At 43.7% G+C, this 23538-nt stretch overlaps 1 protein-coding gene across 1 annotated transcript; it reads left to right on the top strand.

Moving 5' to 3' along the window:
- The first annotated feature begins 1720 nt into the window (after window positions 1-1720).
- Window positions 1721-22819, top strand: SLC10A1 (solute carrier family 10 member 1). Its single transcript, XM_003824101.5, has 5 exons — window positions 1721-2076; window positions 12612-12822; window positions 19576-19754; window positions 20408-20604; window positions 22540-22819. Exons 1-5 carry the CDS (start codon window positions 1721-1723, stop codon window positions 22644-22646), a joined length of 1050 nt encoding a protein of 349 aa, XP_003824149.1. The 3' UTR covers window positions 22647-22819.
- Window positions 22820-23538: the final 719 nt, after the last annotated feature.

Below are 23538 nucleotides of genomic sequence, written 5' to 3'. Positions count from 1 at the left end.
TATTTTTTTGCCTCCCATGGTGCCTGGTACTCAGTTAGTGATCAATAATTCTCCCCTAGCAACTCTGTTCCCTTCTGATTAGCCCCAGGGAGAGGAAGCAGCCTCCTCTGAGACTCAACCCTACCCTGTGGGAACGCTCAGTCCAGGCATCACATCCAGTGCCCAGTCCTCTGCCTGCCCTCCCTTTGATACCAGCCCAACTCAAGCACCAGGAAATCATTAGCAGAGACTCTCAAAGGAAAAGAGGCTTCAAGTTCATGTCACCCAGGGCCACAGTATACGGCCCCGCAGGCTGCCCACCGCGCAAGCCCAGGGAGCAGCCTTTTCATGGATATGATGCAATATGTATGGATCCTGCCATCCAACCCTTACCCAAGCAGGATTCCAGAGGCCTCAAGGCCATTCTTGGAGAGCTCTCATTTTCAGGTAGTTCCTTGCACCAAGCCAAAATCTGTCCCCACCTCCACCCAACAGTGGTTCACACCCTGGTCCCTATTCTGCCCTCTGGAGTCCTACATACAAAGCCTAATCACCTGTTTCAGACCCCACCCAGGCCTCCTAGGTTCCAACCAAGCCAAGAAGCAATTGTGTTTCTGAAGGAGACCCCTCCTCCCTTGTCCCACCTCTGCAGTGGGGATAGATGGAAAGAGCAAGGCTTAGGATAACCTCACACACTAGGTGGCCCCGCCCCTGGCATGCCCACCTCTCTCTGCTTCTGCTCCACGCCCCAAGCCTGGCTCCCAGCCTGAAACACACAGGCCCAGTGCAAAAGTAAAGCAATCAGGAAGTCAGGAAGAAAAGACTGCATTCCTGCTTCCTTCTCAGCAAGTTTCGCAAGCAATGGGCCTCCTCGGGCACAAAGCAATCTCCACAGCCGGGGTTCTCTCAGGTTGCTTTTCGGGGAAAGAGCCTCCAAGCTTCCTGAGAGGCCACCCACCCTCCCAGCTGGTTATTCCCTCTGATGGTAAGCATTCCAGGTAGTGTGGAGCAGCCACCACCAGTATTCCTCCCTGGGACTCATACAGTCCCAGTTTGGGGATAAAACAAACATTTCACCAGAACCGGCAGGGAGGATACTGGCATCCTCTCAGCTCCCAGGAAAAGGGTCATGGACACATCCCCTCCTGGAGGTCAGTGACATTGGCTGTCCCACACCCCCTTGGACTATGCTACCTGTATCTAGGAACCAAAGGCAACACCCAGCTCCTTTCACTCTCATGGGTTCTGGGGACAAATGATAACCCACTGGACATGGGGAGGTCACCTTCCCCCAACCAAGAAACTAAGGAATCAAGAGCGGAGCTGGGAAAAGGAGCTGCAGGGAAGGAGATGGGCTGGACCTAGATTCAGGTGGGCCCTGGGCCGGTCCCCAGTAACTGAATGAATGCCCATGAGGCACACTCAGTGGAGGGCAAAGGGGAGAAATAAGCCCAGAAGCAGCAAAGTGACAGGGGAGGAGTACAAGTAGCACCCAGGAATCCAGCAGAGTCAGGGAGCTTGGGAGAGCTAGGGCAGGCAGATAAGGTTCTGGGCTGTTCCTCTTTGGGGCGACAGCCAGAGAAATAGCTCAGATAGTTGCATAACCCTTCTATTTGCCCAGAGCTTTTGTCCAGAAACTCTCTGTCCTGAGAGGTGATTAAAGAAGGCATCCAGCAAGAACTGCACAAGAAACGGAGTCAGCCGGAGAACAAGGAGTGGTCTTCCACTGCCTCACAGGAGGATGGAGGCCCACAACGTGTCTGCCCCATTCAACTTCACCCTGCCACCCAACTTTGGCAAGCGCCCCACAGACCTGGCACTGAGCGTCATCCTGGTGTTCATGTTGTTCTTCATCATGCTCTCGCTGGGCTGCACCATGGAGTTCAGCAAGATCAAGGCTCACTTATGGAAGCCTAAAGGGCTGGCCATCGCCCTGGTGGCACAGTATGGCATCATGCCCCTCACGGCCTTTGTGCTGGGCAAGGTCTTCCGGCTGAAGAACATTGAGGCACTGGCCATCTTGGTCTGTGGCTGCTCGCCTGGAGGGAACCTGTCCAATGTCTTCAGTCTGGCCATGAAGGGGGACATGAACCTCAGGTAGGCCTGGGGGTGAGGAGGGAACAGCCTGGGACAGGAGCTACATTAGAGATGTCACAATTGAGGGGAAGAGCTGGGCTAAAGCCAGGAAAAGGAGTGAATGCAGGCTGGGTGGAGGCTAGGGCAGGGGAAGTCTGGCATTTATTGCCAAGAGCTTATGCTGGGATGGCGGCAGGAGTTGGGGTACGTCTGGTTTAGGCACCAAGCCAAAGGGACCATACTGGTCCAGGAAGCTCGTGGTGATCTCCTTGCTTCCAGAGGTGTCTCAAGGATTGTCTTAAAGGAGCACTGATTAAAGCCAAAGGAACCTCTGGAGAACTGCATCCACCTACAACAGTGGACAAGTTGCCTGCTTTGAGCCCAGAGATTTAAAAGGTAGTGTGATTCGTTCCAAACATCATCAGGGAGATCAAGGTGACTTGGAACCAAATGAGCACCTCAAATTCCTGCAAAGCGGGCAAGAATTTCCAAAAGGTCCTCCCAATTACCTGGTCATCTAAGATGTTTTCTCTTTAAAGTCCCTCATTCCCCATCAGATGCAATGACATTTCCATGCAAAGGCACAACCAGGGAGATCCTAGAGTTTCCCAGCACCCACTCCAGATACGCCAGCCCCATCTCAGCCACCCTGATAAGGGGAAGACAGCAGCACCCCCTAACCCGCTGCCCAAAGCATTATAAGCAGAAATCAGCAAGGGCTCGCTCCTGGAGACGCAGCACACAGGGGCTGGTTGATGCTCATCCTTCCAAACTGGGGAGACTCTAGTCTTGAACATCTGCCAGAGGAGCTACTTCAGACCTGCTCCAGCTCCAGCAGCCTGTGCTGAAGCTAAAGAAAACTCACTAGCAGAAGCTCTTGCTTTCAGTGAAACCTCAGTCTCAAGCCAGTCCCCCCTGGTTTAGTCCTCCGTGGAGACGCTATTCAATGCCAGGTATAGCAGCAGAATCCAGAAAGTCCATCTGCTTGTGTCTGTCAGCACCCTACTCCTAGCCAAACTTTCCTAGGAAAACTAACCAAGTCAAGAAGCCCCTCCTAGTGATGCAAAATGACACTGGGACAGATTTTTTAAATGAAAAAAGTGAGAATGGCTGGGCACGGTGGCTCACACCTATAATCCCAGCACTTTGGGAGGCCAAGGCAGGAAGATCACTTGAGACCAGCAGTTTAAGACCAACCTAGGCAACATAGCAAAACCCTGTGTCTACAAATATATACATATATATTTAATTAGCCAGGCATAGTGGCACATGCCTGTAGTCCTAGCTACTTGGGAGGCTGAGATGAGAGGATCTTTGAGCCTACGAGTTCAAGGCTACAGTGAGTCATGATCACACCACTGCACTCCAGCCTGGGCAACAGAGTGAGACCCTGTCTCTCTCTCAAAAAAAAAAAAAGGAAATAAAAAAGTGAGAGTGAATGAGAGTTGAGGTTTAACAGGATCTGCCATCTGAGAAGCTCTGGGCTCTTTTTCCATATGATTCAGCCCTCACTTTAGTAGTCAATGGGAAGAGAGGCACAAAGAGGGCATTTGGCTTATGCCATCACCCACGGAAAGGTATTTCAATGTTCAACTACCTCACTGTGAGAAAATGCTTTCCTCTGTCTAATCCACATCCTCTCTGCTACAAAGCAAGCCCTTGGTCTTGGATCTGGCTTCTGGACAAGGCTCATGGCAGCCTGTGTGTCCCAAGAATCCTAGAGTATATCTGAATTTTGGTGTATGAGGGATGCAGGAAGTCAGGGGCCTGCGAAGGGGTACTCTGAGGGCTTTGTGTTTCTGTGGAAGAAGCAGAGCAGGGGACGTGGAAGGCAACTGTGCTTTTAAGTGTGAGTGGCCAGATGTCCCAGCCCCATCGCCAGTGGCCACTGTTGAGGCCTCTGCCACAATGCCTACATTGCTGTGGCTCTAGGCCCCACCCAGGCAGAGCCTCTGGTGACTCAAGAACATGACCCCTCATGCTCTCCTGCTCAACCTCCTTGTCCAGACCCCTGATGACTGTCATTTTTACCTAGACCCCCACAAGAGATAAGCTCTGCTGGGACAGCCACCTTCTGCCATAAAACTCCTTCCCAACAAACAACCCTCCCATGCACATTAAACCATGTCTCAGATCCCACTGTCGGAATGGGAATCTGGTCATCTACCTTCATGTGCTGCCAGACTTCAAATCCCATTCCAATTTGGGACAACTTGTTACATGCATTATAATAATGACAATGATTATAAGAAACAGCCAGGCACAGTGCAAAACACCTTACCTAGATAAGTATATGTGATCCTCCTACAGCACCCTGGGGGACAGCATGTAACAAGTAGCATTTAGAGGTAAGGAAACTGAATCTTAGAGAGGTCAATACATTGGCTCCAGGTCTGGGTGGCTCCAGAACCTGTGCTTTTACTGAAATATCTTCCAGGTCAGCATTTCCACAAACAAAATGGCCAGACAGCCTCAAAGGCATGGGCAGACACCCGTGTCTCAGCAGCAAGTATTGTGTGGGAGCCAGAGCTTCCCACTTTTCAAAAGAAGGTAAAATATCCATTTTATGTGAAATCAGCAACTCATTCCATTTTTTTAAATGTGCAAACCAAACAATACATGTCAAAGGGCCAGCTGTAGCCCAAAGGCCCCAGTTTGAGATAAGCACAATACTCTACATCCCATTTAGAACTGGAAGGAATTGTAAGACACAGATCCCATTTTACACATGAAGAGGCTGAGGTCAGAGACTTGCCAGAGGTTTCCCAGAGTTTGTGGGAAACTGTGTCTCCCTCCACTCACTCTGCCTCATAGGTGGAGTCAGTCTGGGGACAGCCTGCCATCCCAGGAGGCCAGGCCACCAAGCAGACCCCTCAATGCAGCCAGGGACGGCAGCTCCCTCCTCAAGGAAGGCCACTAGACAAGTTTCAAAAAATGTAGGTGACAAACAGGCAAGAGAAAACGCCCTCACAGTTGAAGTGAGTATGGCTTGTCAGGCACAGAGAAGAGAGTGCTATGCCAGCAGGAACTGGCCTCTTTTGACCATCCTTGCTGCCCCAAGTTCATCTGCTCCCCCTGCCACCATCGGACTCACAGCAGAGCCCAGAGCCAATGGCCATGGGGACAATGGGCTTGGACACAACCCAAGCACTTCCACAGGTCTCCCAGCCATGATGTAGGAAGCTCAACCAGGACAAGATGGAAGCCACTGGGGTCCCAGAAGTTTTCCACTTCATAGAGACTGTGTTGAGGCTCCTCACAGCTCCCTCAGCTTCTGCCTCCAATCTGTGCATTGACGGACGCTCGAACGAGTCCCTTAAATGGGGTACACAGATATCCAAAAGCAAGGTCTATGCTGTGCTCTTGGAACTTAAGCAGGAGGGAAAAATAAAAAAAACAAATGTGCCCCTTTCCCCCTGAAAGGCAACCAGGCCTACAATCTCAGGAATCTAGAGTCTGAAAAAGTCCTTGCCCGTCCCTGTCCCTTGGGGTAAACCAAGGATCACAACAGTCACGGATGCCAGCAGGCTAGGAGATGGACGTCCCTGACCTGACCCCAGCACCTGTGCAAGTGGAGGAAGTACCTGGGGATCAGGGAACATGGCTCCTGCATACCCAAGCTGACAAGGCACACCAAGTCCAAACTCCAAAACTCCTGACACACAAGCCAAAGTAAGCATGATTCCTCTGCTCTAGGACACCAGAACAAACACACAAGTTGTGTTTGGCTTTTCCCTAAGAGAAGATCAACAGTAGCATTGAAACCCCCTGTATTCCTATTCCCAATCTCATTACCCTCTACCACTTGCCAAAGGGAGCATCCCTGGGAATTTGGTGTTCGGCATTTCCACCGACCCTTTTCAACTATTATATATGTATATATTCATAAACAAGATAGACTGCGGGATTTACGTCTTTTAATTTTGTACGAACAGTATTATACTGTCCACATCACCTAACAGCTTGCTTTTTTTTTTTTTTTTTGAGAAATAGGCATGTAAAGAAAATAGCTACCTCATGTATCTGAACTGCTGTGCAGTTTGCTTGCATTTATCCATTCTCCTGTTGTCAGATTCATGTGGATTTTATGTCTCGCTTCTGTGAACAGACTTGTGTGTGTCCCTCTGCCCACATATGAGGGCATATGCAATTGAAGCAGGACTGCTGGGTCGTGGGAGTCACACATCTTTAAGAGGTCTCCAAGGTCATTGTTCACTTCACACGTTCCCTAGCAGTGTCTGAAGATCCCTGTTTCTCTGTGCCTTCATCTATATTTGGAATTGTCAGACTTTTTAATTTTTTCCAAATGAAAACAGTGAAGCAGATCACAGTAGTTTTAAATTTGATTTCATGGGAGGCCTACCACATTTCCACGTGTGCGTTGGCCATTCATGTGTCCTCTTCTGGAAACATTGGGTCCTTTGCCTGTTTTTCTATGGGATTGTGGTTTGGGTGGGTTTTGAAAATTAATTTGTAAAGTTATTGTTTTATATATGTTGCAACAGTCTATTCACAGTTTGGAGCTGGTCTTTACACTTTGATAATAATGTCTTATAGATTGCTTATGTTAATTTAGTCAAATTTGCCAATATTTTTCCTTTGTGGTTTATGTTTTTTAGGGGTTTCTTTAAGAAATCTTTTACTATCTACAAGCCTGTCCAACATGGCAAAATCCCGTCTCTACTAAAAAATACAAAAAAATTAGCTGGGCATGGTGATGTGCACCTGTAATCCCAGCTACTCAGGAGGCTGAGGCATGAGAATCACTTGAACCCAGGAGGCAGAGGTTGCAGTGAGCCAAAATCATGCCACTGCACTCCAGCCTGGGTGACAGAGCAACACCCTGTCTCAAAAAAAAAAAAAAAAAAAAAAAAAATTTTACTGTCTACAAAGTTACAAAGATATTACCCTGTATTTTCTTTGAAAAGTTTTAAATGTTTGATTTTCACATGGAGAGCTCCAATCAATGTAGAACTTATTTTTATGTATGGCATGAACTAATTTTATCTTTTCCATACAAATAGAAGATTCCAAGCCACGTTGAGTGAATTTTTCTCCAGGTATTTGTAATGACATCTCTCTCATAAATGCAGGGCTTGTGTCTGGATCTCTCTTCTCTTCTACGGGTCTATGTGGCTACCCTTGTACCAGTTCCACACTTTCTTAATTACAATTTTATAAGTTTTGTTATCTGAAAGTTAAGTCCCCCTACTTTGTTCTTGAAAATCATGGGCCGGGCACAGTGGCTCACGCCTGTAATCCCAGCACTTTGGGAGGCCAAGGCGGGCCGATCACGAGGTCAGGAGATCGAAACCATCCTGGCTAACACGGTGAAACCCCGTCTCTCCTAAAAATACAAACAATTAGCTGGGCGTGGTGGCGGGCGCCTGTAGTCCCAGCTACTTGAGAGGCTGAGGCAGGAGAATGGCGTGAACCCGGGAGGCAGAGCTTGCAGTGAGCCAAGATCACACCACTGCACTCCAACCTGGGTGACAGAGCGAGACTCTGTCTCAAAAAAAAAAAAAAATCATGTTAGCTATTCTTAGCCTTTTACTCTTTCACTTGAGTTTCAGTATCAGCTTTCAAGTCTACAAAAAAAATTATAAGTCTGGAAGTTTTATTAAATGTGCATTACATTTATATATAAATTGAGAGACTATCTTTATAATATTGAATCTTCCCATCTATAAATATGATATAGCTTTTCTTTTACTTAGGCCTTTTTTAATACCTTTCTATAAAGGTTTGTAATTTCTTTCATAAAGATCTTACATGTCTTTTAGATGTATAAGTATTTTCTAGTTTTGTGAATATCATAAATGGTGTCTTTTAAAATATATATATATTTGTTTCTAGTATATCAGACCCAATTGATTGACTGATGCTAATGTATTTAGAACCTCATACATTTTCTTACTTACCAGTTATAATGGAAAATTACTTAGATTTCTTCTGTGGACAATCCTATCATTGGCAAAACAAGAAAGTTTCATTTCTTCTTTTCCCATCCCTATACTTTTTCTATTTCTTGTTTTGCTGTGCTTACTAGGGCCTATATATAGTATAATTTATAAAACAGGTAATAATAATGACTATCTTTGCTTTATTCCTCTTGTTAAAGAAAATCCCTCTAACTATTTACCATTAAGTTTAACGTTTAATATACTTTTTCTAATAGATTTCCTTTCAAGTTAAGGAATTTTCATTCCGTTGCTAGTGTACTAAATTTTTATTATGTAAGAACATTAAATTTTGTTGAATGACTTTTCTATAGCTACAAAATTATACCATTTCTTTAATAATATAGTAATATGTATTAATAATCTAATATTAAATCATTCTTACTCATCTTGTTCATTGTATTTTTTTAAAACACTTATTTGCTAATATTTTATTATTTGTTTCTATGTTCATAAATAAGAGTGGTCCCCAATTTTCTTTTCTCATAATATCATTCTCCAGCTTTCGTTCCAAGATCATATTAACCTTATACAATAAATTAGGGCATGTTTCCCCTTTTTATATTATCTGGACAGATTTGCATAATATTGCAACAATCTGCACTTTGCATGTTTAGTAGAACACTACCGTAAGACAGTACAAATCATGTGGGGTTCTAGAAGATAGGTTTTGAACTGCTTATTAAATGTCTTAAATGATTCTAAGTTGAATCAGGTTTTCGGCTTCATATTGACTTGGTTTTGTAGGTTATATTTCCCATGAAATTGTCCATTTAAGTTTAAAATGAAAGTATGAAAATGTCCTTAGTTTATTTTATGACTTTTTAAAATCTTCATTTTCTCTGTAGTTATGTTCCCTTTTTCACACTAACCTCATCAATTTGTGCCATCTCTCTTTTCCCTGGTCTGTCTTGCCAGAGGTGCCTATTTAATTGGCCTTTAAAAAAAAAAGAAAAACAAAAAAAAAACCCTATTTTTGGTTTTACTGATTCTAACAATTTACAAAACTTAAACAATTTCTTCCTTTTCTTTTTATTGGGTTTTTCTCATTCTAACCTCTTGAGTAAGGTGCTTAACTCATTAATTTTTAATCTTTCTTCTTTTTCAATATAAATGTTAGGCTATAAATTGCCCTTTAATAATTGCTTTATTTGCTCCCTGCATGGTTTTTAATTACTATTTATTGAGATATAATTCACATACCATAAAATCCATTCTTTAAATTGTATGATGCCTTGGTTTTTAGCATATTTCCAAGCCTGTGAACCTATCACCATTATCTAATTTCAGAACATTTTCAATACCCCAAAAAGGAACTCCATCCCATTTAGCAGGAGTCCCCATTTCTCTCTCCCGCTCCAACCCTTGACAACCACTAATCTACTGTCTCTATGGATTTCACATAAATGGAAGCATTCAATATGTGACCTTTTGTATCTATACTTCTTTCACTTAGCATATTTTCAAGGTTCATTCATGTGATAGCATGTCACAATACTTCATTTGTTTTTGTAATTGAATAATATCCCATTGTATGGATATAATACATTTTGCTCATCCATTCATTCAGCTGATGGACATATGGGTTGTTTCTACTTGTTCCCTAGTATGAATAATGTCTATGGAAGCTCACAGGCAAGTTTTTGTGTGAACATGCTTTCTGTTCCCTTGGGATATATACCTAAGAGTAGAATTGCTGGGTTATATGGTGACTCTGTGTTTAAATTTTTTAGAAACTGCCAAACTATTTTCCAAAGCACCATTTTACTTCCCACCACCAGTGTATGAGGATTCCTAATTTTCCATATACCCTCCAACACTTGTTATTGTCCATCTTTTTAATTATAGCCATGCTAGTAGATATAAAGTGGTGTCTCAAAGTGGTTTTGATTTGCATTTTCCTAATAAGTAATGAAGTTGAGCATCTTTTCATGTGCTCATTAGCCATTTGTATATCTTCTTTGGGAAAATATCTCATTCAAATCCTTGGCCCATTTTTTACTTGTTTTTTATTATTGCATTATAAGAGTTCTTCATATATTGGCCGGGCGCGGTGGCTCACGCCTGTAATCCCAGCACTTTGGGAGGCCCAGGCGGGTGGATCACGAGGTCAGGAGATCGAGACTATCCTGGCTAACACGGTGAAACCCCATCTCTACTAAAAATACAAAAAAAATTAGCCGGGCGTGGTGGCAGGCGCCTGTAGTCCCAGCTACTAGGGAGGCTGAGACAGAAGAATAGCGTGAACCCAGGAGGCGGAGCTTGCAGTGAGCCGAGACTGCGCCACTGCACTCCAGCCTGGGCGACAGAGCAAGACTCCATCTCAAAAAAAAAAAAAAAAAAAAAAAAGAGTTCTTCATATATATTCTGAATATTAGACCCTTATCAGATATATGACTTGCAAATATTTCCTCCCATTCTCTTGTTGGCTTTTCACTTTCTTGATGGTGTCCTTTGAATCACAAGTTTTTAATATTAATAAAGTCTGATTTGCCTTTTTCTTTGGCTGTTCGTGCTTTAGATGTCTTATTCTAAGAAACCATTGCCTAATCCAAAGTCCCCTCTCCATGTTTTTTAAATATGTATTTTATTATTTTTATATTCTAAATACTGTTTCCACCATGATTTCATATTTGATGATATAATTAGAAAGTTCCCCTCCCCTCATCCCATGATCCTTTTATTGGTTGCTCAGTTTCAATGCTCCTCCCATCCCAGGTCTAATACCTCAATTCTGGTCCCTTCCTTGGGCATTAAAGCCTCCACAGTGCCAAGACTAACACCCCACTCCCCTCCAGAACCCCTCTATGAAGCTTCAGCTTGAGCTCCCCCACTACTTTGCATTTGTTTCTTGTCCATGGGCACCTTTTTTTTAGTGGAGTGGCGCTAACATAGCTCACTGTAACCTCAACCTTCTGGGCTCAAGCCATCCTCCTGCCTCAGCCTCCCATGTAGCTGGGACTACTGGTGCACACCACCACACCTGGCTAATTTTTGTGTGTGGTTTTTGGTTGGTTTGTTCATTTGTTTGTGTGTAGAGACAGGGGTCTTACTTTGTTGCCCAGGCTGGTCTCAAACTCCTGGCTTCAAGCAATCCTCCCTCCTCGGCCTCCCGAAATGCTGGAATTATAGGCATGAGCCACTATGCCACACTTAAATTGAGTGTTAATTTCTTACAAGCTCAAGTGTGTATTTAAGTGTTCACGGGGGTGGGGGAGTTCCTATTACCTAGTTCACAATTTTCTTTGAGGGACTCTTCTCACCTCTAACAGCTCTTATCCTTATGACATGTCTACCTATTGTTCTTGATGGCTACGCTCTGGAACCTTTGATACAGGCTGCTCTCTTCATGCATATTTAAGCCATATTCCATCTTTATAGAAATAATGAAAGAAGTGTAGATGGAGGGTAGGGCTGTGGGGAGGAGGAGGGACACACTGAGTGTGGTTTTCCTAAGATCTTGCCAAGCCCTCACCTCCCAACCACCTTCCCACTGGAATAAAAGTCAGAGCCATATATTGTTAATGTAAATGTCCATAAATCTAAGGAGATGCCCTATCAGCTTCCTTCTCAGTTGACCTTTCTGGAGGGCCTCTCCCTAGACAGGGTCCTGGGACTAACATATATAAGATTCCAAATGGAAAAGGAAATTGGACAAGTAGGATACATATTAGAGCTGGAAGGACATATTATTCAGGCTCTGAGTGTCATAATTTATTTTAAATAATATCAAGAGGAACCAGAAAGTAAAGAACATGAGAACACCAGAGTTGGGGACTGGAATACTATCCAAGATGCAAAGCAAATCTGACCAGGTTATCTTGTCACTTACTCAACATGGGTATCTATTACTGCCTTCTCTACTACCCCACCATTATGGCCCTTCAATTATTCTGTTTCTTACTGCTTCACTATTTCTTTTACAGTCCTTTTAATCATGGTATCTGTTTATTGATTTTTCTAGTAGGGTTTTTGACTTCTGCCTGACCATCACTCCCATGCCACCCATCCCCAAAGACCAAGTGTCCTGTCACTGTGTCTCACACTCAGACTCCCCACGAGGTAAAATGTGCTGATATAGCTAATTGTTATTGTCTCCGTTGGACAAAGTCACTACAAGAAGCCATTCCCTAGGCTCTAAACCAGACATTTAGTAACTGTGGGTCAGGTGCCATTCCATGGTCCAATGGGCTAATGACCAGAGTAATGGAATCACACAGTTAGCTTTCTACAAAATGGGCTTGGCATGGGGGAGGTGCTCAATGCGAAAAGGGTTCCATTACAGAGGAGGAGATCAGAATGGCTCCTTCCACAATGAAGCACACAGGGATTGAAGCAGTTGAACCACCCTAAGTTCAAATGCTGCCTTGGCCACTTACTACCTTGTGCGACTTTGAGCAGGACACAACTCTTCTAGTCCCCAGCTTCCTTGTCAGCGAAAAGAAGATAGTATACTTACTGCCTAATGATATGGGGAAAAGGAACTGAAGCCACATATGTCAAGCACTTAGCACAGTGGCACTTAGCAGGCACTCAACAAAATAGTCTGTATTTATGGGCTCTCTCTCTCCCCCCTCTTCCCATGTCTCCCACCAGCATTGTGATGACCACCTGCTCCACCTTCTGTGCCCTTGGCATGATGCCTCTCCTTCTGTACATCTACTCCAGGGGGATCTATGATGGGGACCTGAAGGACAAGGTGCCCTATAAAGGCATCGTGATATCACTGGTCCTGGTTCTCATTCCTTGCACCATAGGCATCGTCCTCAAATCCAAACGGCCACAATACATGCGCTATGTCATCAAGGTAAGAACCTGGGGGGCTTAACAAATTAGGGCAAAAGAGTAAAAACACCATATACAACTATAAGATATAATCATTATATTAATAATAAACATACATATGCTCCTACTAGATGCTAAGTTTTACGCTATGCACTCTAAGGATTCACTGTCACCAGAGTTTGATGTTTGCAGAAAGTGAAGTAACACATGAGGCTGGCGTGGTGGCTCACGCTTATAATCCCAACACTTTGGGAAGTTGAGGTGGGTGGATCACTTGAGGTCAGAAGTTTGAGACCAGCCTGACCAACATGACGAAACCCCGTCTCCATTAAAAATACAAAAAAAAAAAAAAAATTAGCCGGGCATGGTAGCGAGTGCCTGTAATCCCAGCTACTCAGGAGGCTGAGGCAGCAGAATCGCTTGAACCAGGGAGGGCAGGGGTTGCAGTGAGCCGAGATCGTGCCACTGCACTCCCGCCTGGGCCACAGAGCAAGACTCCATCTCTAAAATGAAAAAAAAAAAAAAGAAAGAAAGAAAGAAAATGAAGTAACACACGAGAGAAACAAGATCCAATTCCAGTGTACACGCAAGTATTTGCAGAAGGCAAGGAGATGGGAACAGTGAGGGCTGGAGTGGTCAAAGAGCCTTCTTAAAAAGGAAGGGCTTGAGGCATTTAGGTAAACCTGGGGAGAAGCCTGAATAGAGTTCAGCAGGCACTAAGGGCAAATTTGGCTGATGTGGCAAGAAGCTAGAGGAGACAGGTAGTGTACCCATTCCCAGCATTTCAAGAGAGGGATGGGGTGGGAAGCGGAGTGAATTAAGGCCACAAAGGTTTTGAGAAGCACTGTGGTCACAGACAGGGCATCATGCCACTGCTTTGTGTGCAGAACTCCTAGAGTGCAGCTATGGTCTCTCCACCAATATTTTCAACCTTGGAGTTTGGTCCCTGCCAGCCTCCCCCTTGGCTCACTATTCATCCCCCAGGGCCAGGAGGTCATCCTGGTCCTCAGGAAGGACTTGACCTCCTGACATCCTGTACCATCTCTGCCCCTGGATCAATGCCTCTGGCCTGGTCTGCAAGGCGTGCTGCTGAGAACCCCAAAGTTTGGCAGCAGCTTTGGGCCTGGAACAAAGAAGTCAAGAGTCCAGTTTTCAGGGGGGTTTTATTTTCACACTACCATTGTCTCAAGAGTAGTTTTTGCCCTTGCCCTGTCCCAGTGCCATGGCCACAGCTCCCCTTCCCGCCTGCTGGAGGACATGGAGGAATCATCCCTCCTCCTTTCTGTGGCCAGTCACCCCACCTCAGCCCTGGATTGCAATCATTCTCTCTACCTTTGTACTCAGAGACCTCCTTTTATTGATTATGCCCCTGGCCCAGCAGCCTCCCCTCTCTCTCACTTCTAAAATATCTCTGTATTGGTTCTTCACAATCAGCTTTGATACGAACTCACGTATCTTCTATCTTCAAAAAACAAAATAAAAAGTGTCTCTCACTGGGATTTTTTGTGGAATCCACCTCCCATTCCACCTAATATCTCCCTTTGCTCTCCTTCCTAGCCAGGTTTTAGGAGTAGTCCCCCTCACTCCTCTCTCTCTCTCTGTCAATCGCTTCCTCTCAAACACCTTCCATTTTCCCCATGCCACCGCCAGAGCTCTCTCATGAGTGACCAGGCCCTCAGCAATTCGTTTCCATTATTTGAATCCCTCTCTTCTCTCCTTGGTCTCCCATCCACCCAGCATCTTGATGACCACCTGCTCCACTTTCTTTGCCAAATCCAATGGACATTTCTCAATCCTTCCTTGACCTTCTAGCAGCATTGGACATAATTGACCACTGCCTCCTCAAAAGCCTTCTCTGTCAGCTTTAGTGACTCTAAGCTCTGCTGCTTTCCTCCTACCTCTCATGACCTTCAGACTCCCTTATGAGTTCCTCTGGTCAAAGGCACTTCTCTGCATTCAGACCAAGCTTTCTGCCTTTCTCACCAGACCTCTCCCAGCGCAGGATCTGGTCCCTCTCAGGTCTGCAATTACCATCTGCAAACTGAGACTTCCAGAACAGCATCATCAGATGTCAACTCTATCCTCACTCCAGAATCCATTTATTATCTACCAGGTCTTTCTATCTGAATATACCTCAGACATTTAAAACTCAATATACGTTAAAGTCATCTCCTCCCCATGTGGTTATCTCAGTCGGTGGCACTGTGTGTGTGCCCAGTTGCCCCAACCAGAAACTGGAAGTCATTCTCAATGTTCCCTTCTCCCTCACCACTCACACCCATCTAATCAATGACTGTCGATTCCACCTTCTGTTGCGGGAATCCATTCATTCCTCTCCATCCTTACCTCTCACTAGACAACTCAAATGGCCTTCTCACCCAACCTCCTCACCCAGTTCTAACCTGAGGGTGAAGATGTAAAGTACAAACTCTATCATGTCACTCCACTGCTTAAAGCCTCTCATTGACTCCTTCCCCCTAGGATAGTTTAAACTCCTTAATGTGGCACTTCTTGATTTGGTTTCAACTGACCTCACCAGTCTCAGCTCTTTTCTCTTTGCACGTGCCCTTCTCTTCACCTGGAACACTCTTCTTCCCAATTCTCACCCCACTCACCATCTTTCACTGGATCACTCCCATTCATCCTTTAAGTCTCAACACAAATAGCGCCTCCCCCAGGAAGCCTTCCTTAACCTCCTAAGCCTGAGTAAGATGCTTGTCCTATTCACTCCCATAACACCCAACACTCCAGCTAACCCCTGTAGCAATTATTACACTGCATTAAGAACATCTGTTCATTTTTATTCCCCACTCATTTATCAAGAAGCAAGACCATAAGGCTGTCTTAATTAACACTGAATCCACAGCACCTATCACAGTGCCCCCATAGCTAATGCCTGAGAATAAATAAAGGAATGAAGGGCAAGTCCTGTCTGCTGCTCTTCCACACACCAGCAGAAAAACAACATACACAGAGAAACAAGTTTGTGTGCATCATTTCATTTTTTTAAGATAGTTTGTGGGGTGCATAAGATTGCTTTTTTAAAAAATCCTATACACCCATAAACGATCTTAAAGAAATGCATATAAAATATAAAGAATATTAAAATGTGAAGTGACCACTGCTATCATTTAATGCTACTCTGCCCTCCTCCATTTTATAGGTGGGAAAACTGGGAACCAGAATACCAAGTCATAGTGCTAATGACAACTGATGTGAGAACATGTCTCTTTTCTACCTCAGAGTAGCTTTAAAAGTGTTTCTCTGAGGTTGCAAAAAGCAGAATCTCAGACCTTTTTTTTTTTTTTTTTGAGACGGAGTCTCACTCTGTCGCCCAGGTTGGAGTGCAGTGGCGCGAGCTCGGCTCACTGCAAGCTCCTCCTCCCGAGTTCACACCATTCTCCTGCCTCAGCCTCCCGAGTAGCTGGGACTACAGGCGCCCGCCACCATACCCGGATAATTTTTTGTTATTTTTTAGTAAAGACGGGGTTTCACCATGTTAGCCAGGATGGTCTCGATCTCCTGACCTTGTGATCTCCCCACCTTGGCCTCCCGAAGTGCTGGGATTACAGGCGTGAGCCACCACACCTGGCCGAGAATCTCAGATCTTAAAGCTGGAGAAGCCTTTAAGATGAAGTTCAGTCTCCTGCCTTATTCCCAATTTGCAAATAGAGTAACCGAGGCCCGGAAAAGTTACTTGGCAGAGCCAGGATTATTTCAACCAGTCTGTTCCTGTTGTGTTGCACATTCACTACTCAATGCCACAGACGAAATGAAGTCAAAATGAAGCCAGAGAACATTAAAAGGGCTAAGAAATACCTTGGCTGGAAAAACAGAGACTAGTAGTAAGGGACTACATAAAAGGTAATCTAAAAAACCCAGGCATGCCCTGGACCCATTTTGCCCCTGGCTAAACCTCCAGGGTTAAACAACCACAAAGTCAACAGCTACACTGATCTTCCTATATTCCAAAACTGGAATCACTCCTGTGAGGATGCAGAGACTAACATGTGGGTCAAGCTGCAAAGGCTAAGGTTTCCTTGCTTCTATGGCTCTTCGAGGACTATGCTCATCCTTCGTCACCCTGTCCCATAAATAATATAGTGAGTGCCAAACTGGAAAAAGAACAAATGATTGTCCTAGCCTCTTAACGCACACATAACCCTCCTTGGACCTTGCAAATCAAAATAACCCAACTTTCAATAACTAGCTCTGGCAGCAGGTATCTGCTCACACCGGGTTCAACCAGTTGCATTCGCTGGTGGAAGGTCACATTTAGATACACCAAGATACAATTTCAGGCATGCTCATTTTGAAAGGCAATTCAAGTAATTTTTAACTTACCCATGCGAGGGTTTATCCAAAGGCTATGTGGCTAGAAGGGTGATGAATCTGAGAATGACATGGTCCAGGAGCCACTTTCACCATAAGCCATCCACCACTCTTTAATAAGGATCCCACCATTTCATTGACTCAACACTCTACTCATGCATTTCCCACACCTGCTGCTACTGTTGAACTGACCCCTAACTCTCCTTTGTCTTACAACTTCTGCCAACTTGTGGCTATTGCTCCCAGACCTCTGTTTTGACACTTGTCCCTGCTATTGCTTCCCTCTTTGTAATCCTGCAAATTTCCTAAATGAGAGAATCTGATTATTTCTACCACCCACCAGCCTGTGCGGGCCACCTTTGTGGGTAGACTGTGGACATGTCATCTCATGTGTAAGCCAATGGATTGGCTGCCCATGAATGAGCACTCATCCCAGCTGTGAGCAGGGTAATGAAGTCAGGCGGTACAAAATGTGGTAGCCTATGGAGAAGCAACTACCCAGGGCCACTTGTCTCAGCAGGAGACAGGGGTTGTAGACAGGATAAATTTCCAGAGATGGCAGCAGTGAGTGTGACAGGAACCTCTAGAATGTTAATTCCTCCCCCTTGAGTAATAATAGGAGTTACAGTTTAGTGAGCGGTTCTTATATGCCAGGTCCTATGCCGTCAACCTCACTCAGGTTGAGTGACTCCCCAGAGCTTACACACCTGGAGACTAGCAGAGCCAGCTTTCCCACCTGGATCATATCAAATTCTGTGCTCATAACCACAACTGTGCAGTCCCCAAGAGTCAGAGAACATGAGTGAGAGAATAAGAGTGAATGCCTATACAGAAGAAGAGGGCTTCTGGATTCGTGGACAATTCCTGTAACTCAATGTCTCCTACATTATCCACTCCACTCTTGATAGAGATTAAAAATTATTTGACTGTTGGGTAAAGGACAAATTCGAAAGACAGAAATCTAAAAGGGGAAATCAACTAAAAATGCAAAGGTAAACTGAGAAGTTCATTAGCTAATAAGTCTTTTAATAAAACTTGAAGCACATGGTTATTCAAGAGATGTGTGAAAGTCCTTCCTATGCTGGGATAGGACCACTAATTGGTATAGGTGATGTTTTATATGATCATATCAGTTGCAACAAGTATTAAAAATAGAAACACAAAGCTGTGCAGCTGAAATTTGAGCAATATAAATGTTAAAATGTCGTTAGGACATTATGAATGTACTTAATGCCACTGAACTGTACACTCAAAAGTGATTAAAATGGCAAACTTTGCTATACATATTTTACTACTTTTTTTTAAATGTTACTAGGAAATATAAAATGCAACACATGTGAATGAACCAAAAAATGAACCAACACATGTAACTATTACAAAATAACATGGTAAGTTTGAGAAAAGTTTGTTAAGTATTCCTTTACTCAGGAGATAAAAGGGACAGTCTTAAATTTACACATACCTGTTTATCATTTTGGAGGACGCAATTCTCTAAAATGCACACTGGAAAGTACGAAGTGCATGGAGTGCACATGCACTTTGAAAGGTTGCATCCTATGTTGCACAATGAAAAACCCTATAATTTCATTCAGAGTAGACCTGCATAGTTTCCAATGATGTTGTTATCACCCAAGATATTTCTGAAAGTTCTTTTGGGAACTTCCTTCATATTCAATTTGCAGGTCACTCAAGAAAGTAGGTTTGTCCCCTTATTATTAGACATCATTTTGGGTTTAAAACCGTATTTCCGGGCTTGATCATCCACCTTGTTTACCAGCTTTGTTTCAAATGACTCTTGGCAATTTCCAGAATTGATCCTAAAATGGATAAAATCCCTACCTGTAATCAAGGTATTTGAAGCAAATATGTATGACAAGTTCTCATGAGTTTCAAAGTATGTGGAACAATGACAGTATTGTAGGAATGTGTATATAAGTTCCAAAAATACTTGACTTTTAAACTTTCATAATATCCATTTTGCAGGAGTCCTGAATAGCCTCACAACACTTCACTGAAAGTCTGCTATCCAGAGATGTGTCAAAAGCAGTAACTGTGCTTGGCTGAGTTTGTAATAATCAAAGTGTTAATCAGCTGTCCCCAAGCTTCCTAGCTACTGATAAGAAATCTAAAAAGATGGGCTGGGTGCAGTGGCTCACACCTGTAATCCCAGCACTTTGGGAGGCCAAGGCAGGAGGACCGCTAAGAGTCCAGGAGTAAGACCAGCCTGGGCAACATAGTAAGACCCTGTCTCTAATGTTAATAATTTTAAAAAAATTTAAAGAAAGGAATCCAAAAAGAAGATAAAGGTCTTTCATATTCCTTTCCACTTCCAGTGTTTTATTGCAATGTTTCCCACCTCCAATTTCTACCTGTGCTTCCCCACCTCTGTTCCTCTCTATCCTCAACTCTTCTAATTGCCTTTTCTTCTTGTCTTCATTCCCAGGGAGGGATGATCATCATTCTCTTGTGCAGTGTGGCCGTCACAGTTCTCTCTGCCATCAATGTGGGGAAGAGCATCATGTTTGCCATGACACCACTCTTGATTGCCACCTCCTCTCTGATGCCTTTTATTGGCTTTCTGCTGGGTTATGTTCTCTCTGCTCTCTTCTGCCTCAATGGACGGTAGGTTTTTTTTTTTTTTTTTAAGAAAGGGTCTCACTCTGTTGCCCAGGCTGGAGGGGAGTAGCACATTCTCAGCTCACTGCAGCCTCAACCTCCAGGGTTTAACTGATCCTCCTGCCTCAGCCCCTCAAGTAACTGGGACTACAGGCACAAGCCACCATGACCAGCTGATTTAACTTTTCTGGAGACAGGGTTTTACCATGTTGCCCAGGCTAGTTTTGAACTAATGAGCTCAAGTGATCGGCCTGCCTCAGCCTTCCAAAGTGCTAGGATTACAGGTGTGAGCCACTGCATGCCTGGAGATAGGTATTATTTTAGGTCCCACTGTCCCATGGGCTTCATTATTGTCCTAGTCTTTCAGGAAACGAATAAGCAGCTAGGAACCTGAAATCTGGGCAAGACACTTTCCTGGCAATATGTTCAGATGCACTAACTGGACAAGAGACTTTAGACTTGAAAAAAATTGAATGAAGGTATTAAACGGGTTAAAAATCCAGACACCAAAGGTATCCAAACACCAGCAGCAATAGCAAAGTACCCCTGTCCACGGTCTAGATTCCATCTGCTGCGAAACTCTTTGGTAGCAGCACTGGGACAAAGTTGCTCCCTCCAGTTCCCTCTGAGTGTATGTGGGGTTTTCTTCACCGGCACAGATGCAGACGCACTGTCAGCATGGAGACCGGATGCCAAAATGTCCAACTCTGTTCCACCATCCTCAATGTGGCCTTTCCACCTGAAGTCATTGGACCACTTTTCTTCTTTCCCCTCCTCTACATGATTTTCCAGCTTGGAGAAGGGCTTCTCCTCATTGCCATGTTTTGGTGCTATGAGAAATTCAAGACTCCCAAGGGTGAGTACTGAAATTATCCCCACTTCAAGTTCTGCTCCAATATTAGACCTGAGCCTGCCAACGAGCAAGTTTCTAGCAGGGACTTTTTGGATAGGGCTTTAACTCTTATCAAGTCACTAAGAACCAGGTAGCCCCAAGAAGCACCCAAGAAGCTTTAAAGATCCAAGGCTACTTCCATCAACTGCACTCCATTTCTTCCTTCTAGCTGGGAGAATGAAATTGCAGATGCAGTTTACCTCATAAAACTGAAGCAATTTGGGCTGCTTTGTCTCAGTGGGGAGACATCATAGGACAAAACTGCCTTGGACAACTGAGGTTATTAGTTGTGTGAAAGGCCTCTATTCGCAAGAGTTGGGGAAGTTTCCATTTCTCAGGACTAGGTTCTCATTTCCTGGAACCAGATCAGAGCCACAGCACCACTGACACCTCCGTATGAGGAAAAACATATGAAAGCAATGCAGCCTAATATAACCCAGAATAAAGAAAAAAAAAAAAAGATTCCTCAACTCTAGTTACGCTGTAAAGGAAACTTAAGCATAAGGTTGTTAAACAGTAACTACCTCCACAATAAACTTAATATGATTTATACTTTACTCTGATCACTATGGGGTTAACATAGCATCTCTTCTCTAAAATGCTCAGAGTATTACCTTTCAAAATAAAATTGAACCTCAAGACAGACCAGAGAACAGAGTGCCTTCCTCAAAGTGCACTTTAACACCAATTTTAAAAAAAAAAAACAAAAAACAGGACATTCAAACCCACTTTATAACACATTTCATTATAACTCTCAACATTAGTATATTCTTCCTAAGTACTTACCCAAATCCTTCAACTGTCCCTTCATGTCCATGAATTGAAGTCCCCTTCAAAACCTTTCTAGACCCTAGGGACTGTGATTTACACCCTAGGAGAAATACACAACTTTCCCTATTGGAATTTGTTACATTATACTAGCAAATGCCGATTCTCTCTCCCTTTGCAATTAGCTAAGATGTAATTAGGTTGCCAAGCAGCCAACACGGAACAAGTACAGGCTGACCATACGCTAGAACCATTTTAGAAGCTTTGGTTCAAAGCTACAGTAGAGTTGTGAGAAAGAATCTACTCTGATGCTTATCTGAGAGGAACGCAAGAGATTTGCTGCCCTCTTACAAAAAGTGCACAGAAGTTTCTAGACCAACCAAGTTCCCAGATTTGAGGTTTTAGTACCAGAAAGACCTGAAGTGACCACAAAGGACAATACTCTATGGATCTTTAGCTCTCAAGACTTGAAAAGAACTTTCCTCACAGTGTATCTCAGAAGACCCCAGTGGAAACACTAAATCAAAGCAACGTATTTCTTTGGACCTAATGGCCCCAAGAAGCTATTCTCAGGGGGAGGAATCTGTCAAGTTTTTATACTTTTCATTCCTGCACCTGATGGGAGAACAACTCTGTATAGAGAACTCTCCCATCTGTACAGGAAGGTGCAGGAATCAAAGCTATCTTCAAATTTGCATCACCGCCTACACCACGGACAAGAAGAGGTAGATCAATTGGGGGTTGGAGGGAAGAACTGGAAACTCTCTTGGTTAGACTTTCTCGAAGATCTTTCCTGCCTGCCTCCTCATTCCCTGAATGCAACACAGACCTTGCATACATAAACTCATCTCCTGTTGTTTTACTGTATAACAAAGAAGTTAGAAGTGAAGTGCTGATGAAGACACAATAGTCTAATTCATTAGGACTGTTACTACTAGTACTACCATTAGGGAGACTGAGGGGAAAGTGAGTTTAAAGAGTAAACCATGGGAGAGACGACAGAGATGGAAAATATATACTTAGCACACCCTAGGGCTGAGTTGGTATTTTTGTACTTTCCAGATTAAACAAGCTTCATTGTTCACTCCTCTTGTTCTCTCTCTACACCTATAACCCTTTTTAACTTTACAGATAAAACAAAAATGACCTACACAGCTGCCACAACTGAAGAAACAATTCCAGGAGCTCTGGGAAATGGCACCTACAAAGGGGAGGACTGCTCCCCTTGCACAGCCTAGCCCTTCCCCTGGTGGCCTGGGTTCTGGTCCCAAAGCAATTCTGAAAGCCAGTGTGGTAAACTAGAGAGAGCAGCAAAAACACCAGTCTTGCCTGAGTCTTTCTCCAGCATTTCCAGTACATCTATCAGAATCATCAAGTCTTGGCCGGGAACACAGACAGGGTGTCTACCCAAGAAGCCTCACCTATCCCCAACTTAGAATTTGCTACTTATTTTAAAGACTTGTTCAGTGACTGTAAACTCTATAAAACCAGAAACCGAATCTGCCTCTTGCTGGGATCTCTAAAAGTGTCTGATAAGCATCTTAAAGTCACTCAATTCCTGAACTAATCAATATATATGTTTAACCCATTACTCAAATACCCAAATCCCATTCCAAGTTTTGTGACCCAAAAGAGAAATAAATGCTCACAAGTGCTGTAGAATTAAACTTCAGAGGTTCTAACCTAAAAAGTTCAGATCCTATTCCTTCCCTTTTGACATTATTGGGATGATGCTCCCGAAAAGTCAAATTTGACATCAAGTATGCAAAAGTGAACACAGTAAGATGCAATCAGGTAAAATAAACTCAAAAAAATAGCTAATGAAATGAAAAAACTGGGTGAATGCATGTTAGTAGAGGAGAAAAACTTTTGACAAGGAAAAACCAGGAAACAAACACATACATTAACACAATGTTACCTCACTAATAATCTCTTTTTTAAGTTCAGTAGGTATTTGGTTTTAACACAAGGCACCCCCAAAACTGGGTACAGCAAACTACTGCCAAAATGAGTCATTTCCCAATTCAAAGAAAAATGTTCAAATACCTAGAATTCACAAATTTCAAATTGTCTCTAATAAAATTTAAACATTTTGCATATCATATGTAAATAAGGATCAAGTAAATGATT

The sequence above is a fragment of the Pan paniscus genome, chromosome 15 (genome assembly GCF_029289425.2).
Source record: "Pan paniscus chromosome 15, NHGRI_mPanPan1-v2.0_pri, whole genome shotgun sequence".
NCBI classification, from domain to species: domain Eukaryota; kingdom Metazoa; phylum Chordata; class Mammalia; order Primates; family Hominidae; genus Pan; species Pan paniscus.
Note: the sequence above shows the minus strand (reverse complement) of the source record. Positions and strands in the feature narration are given on the sequence as shown.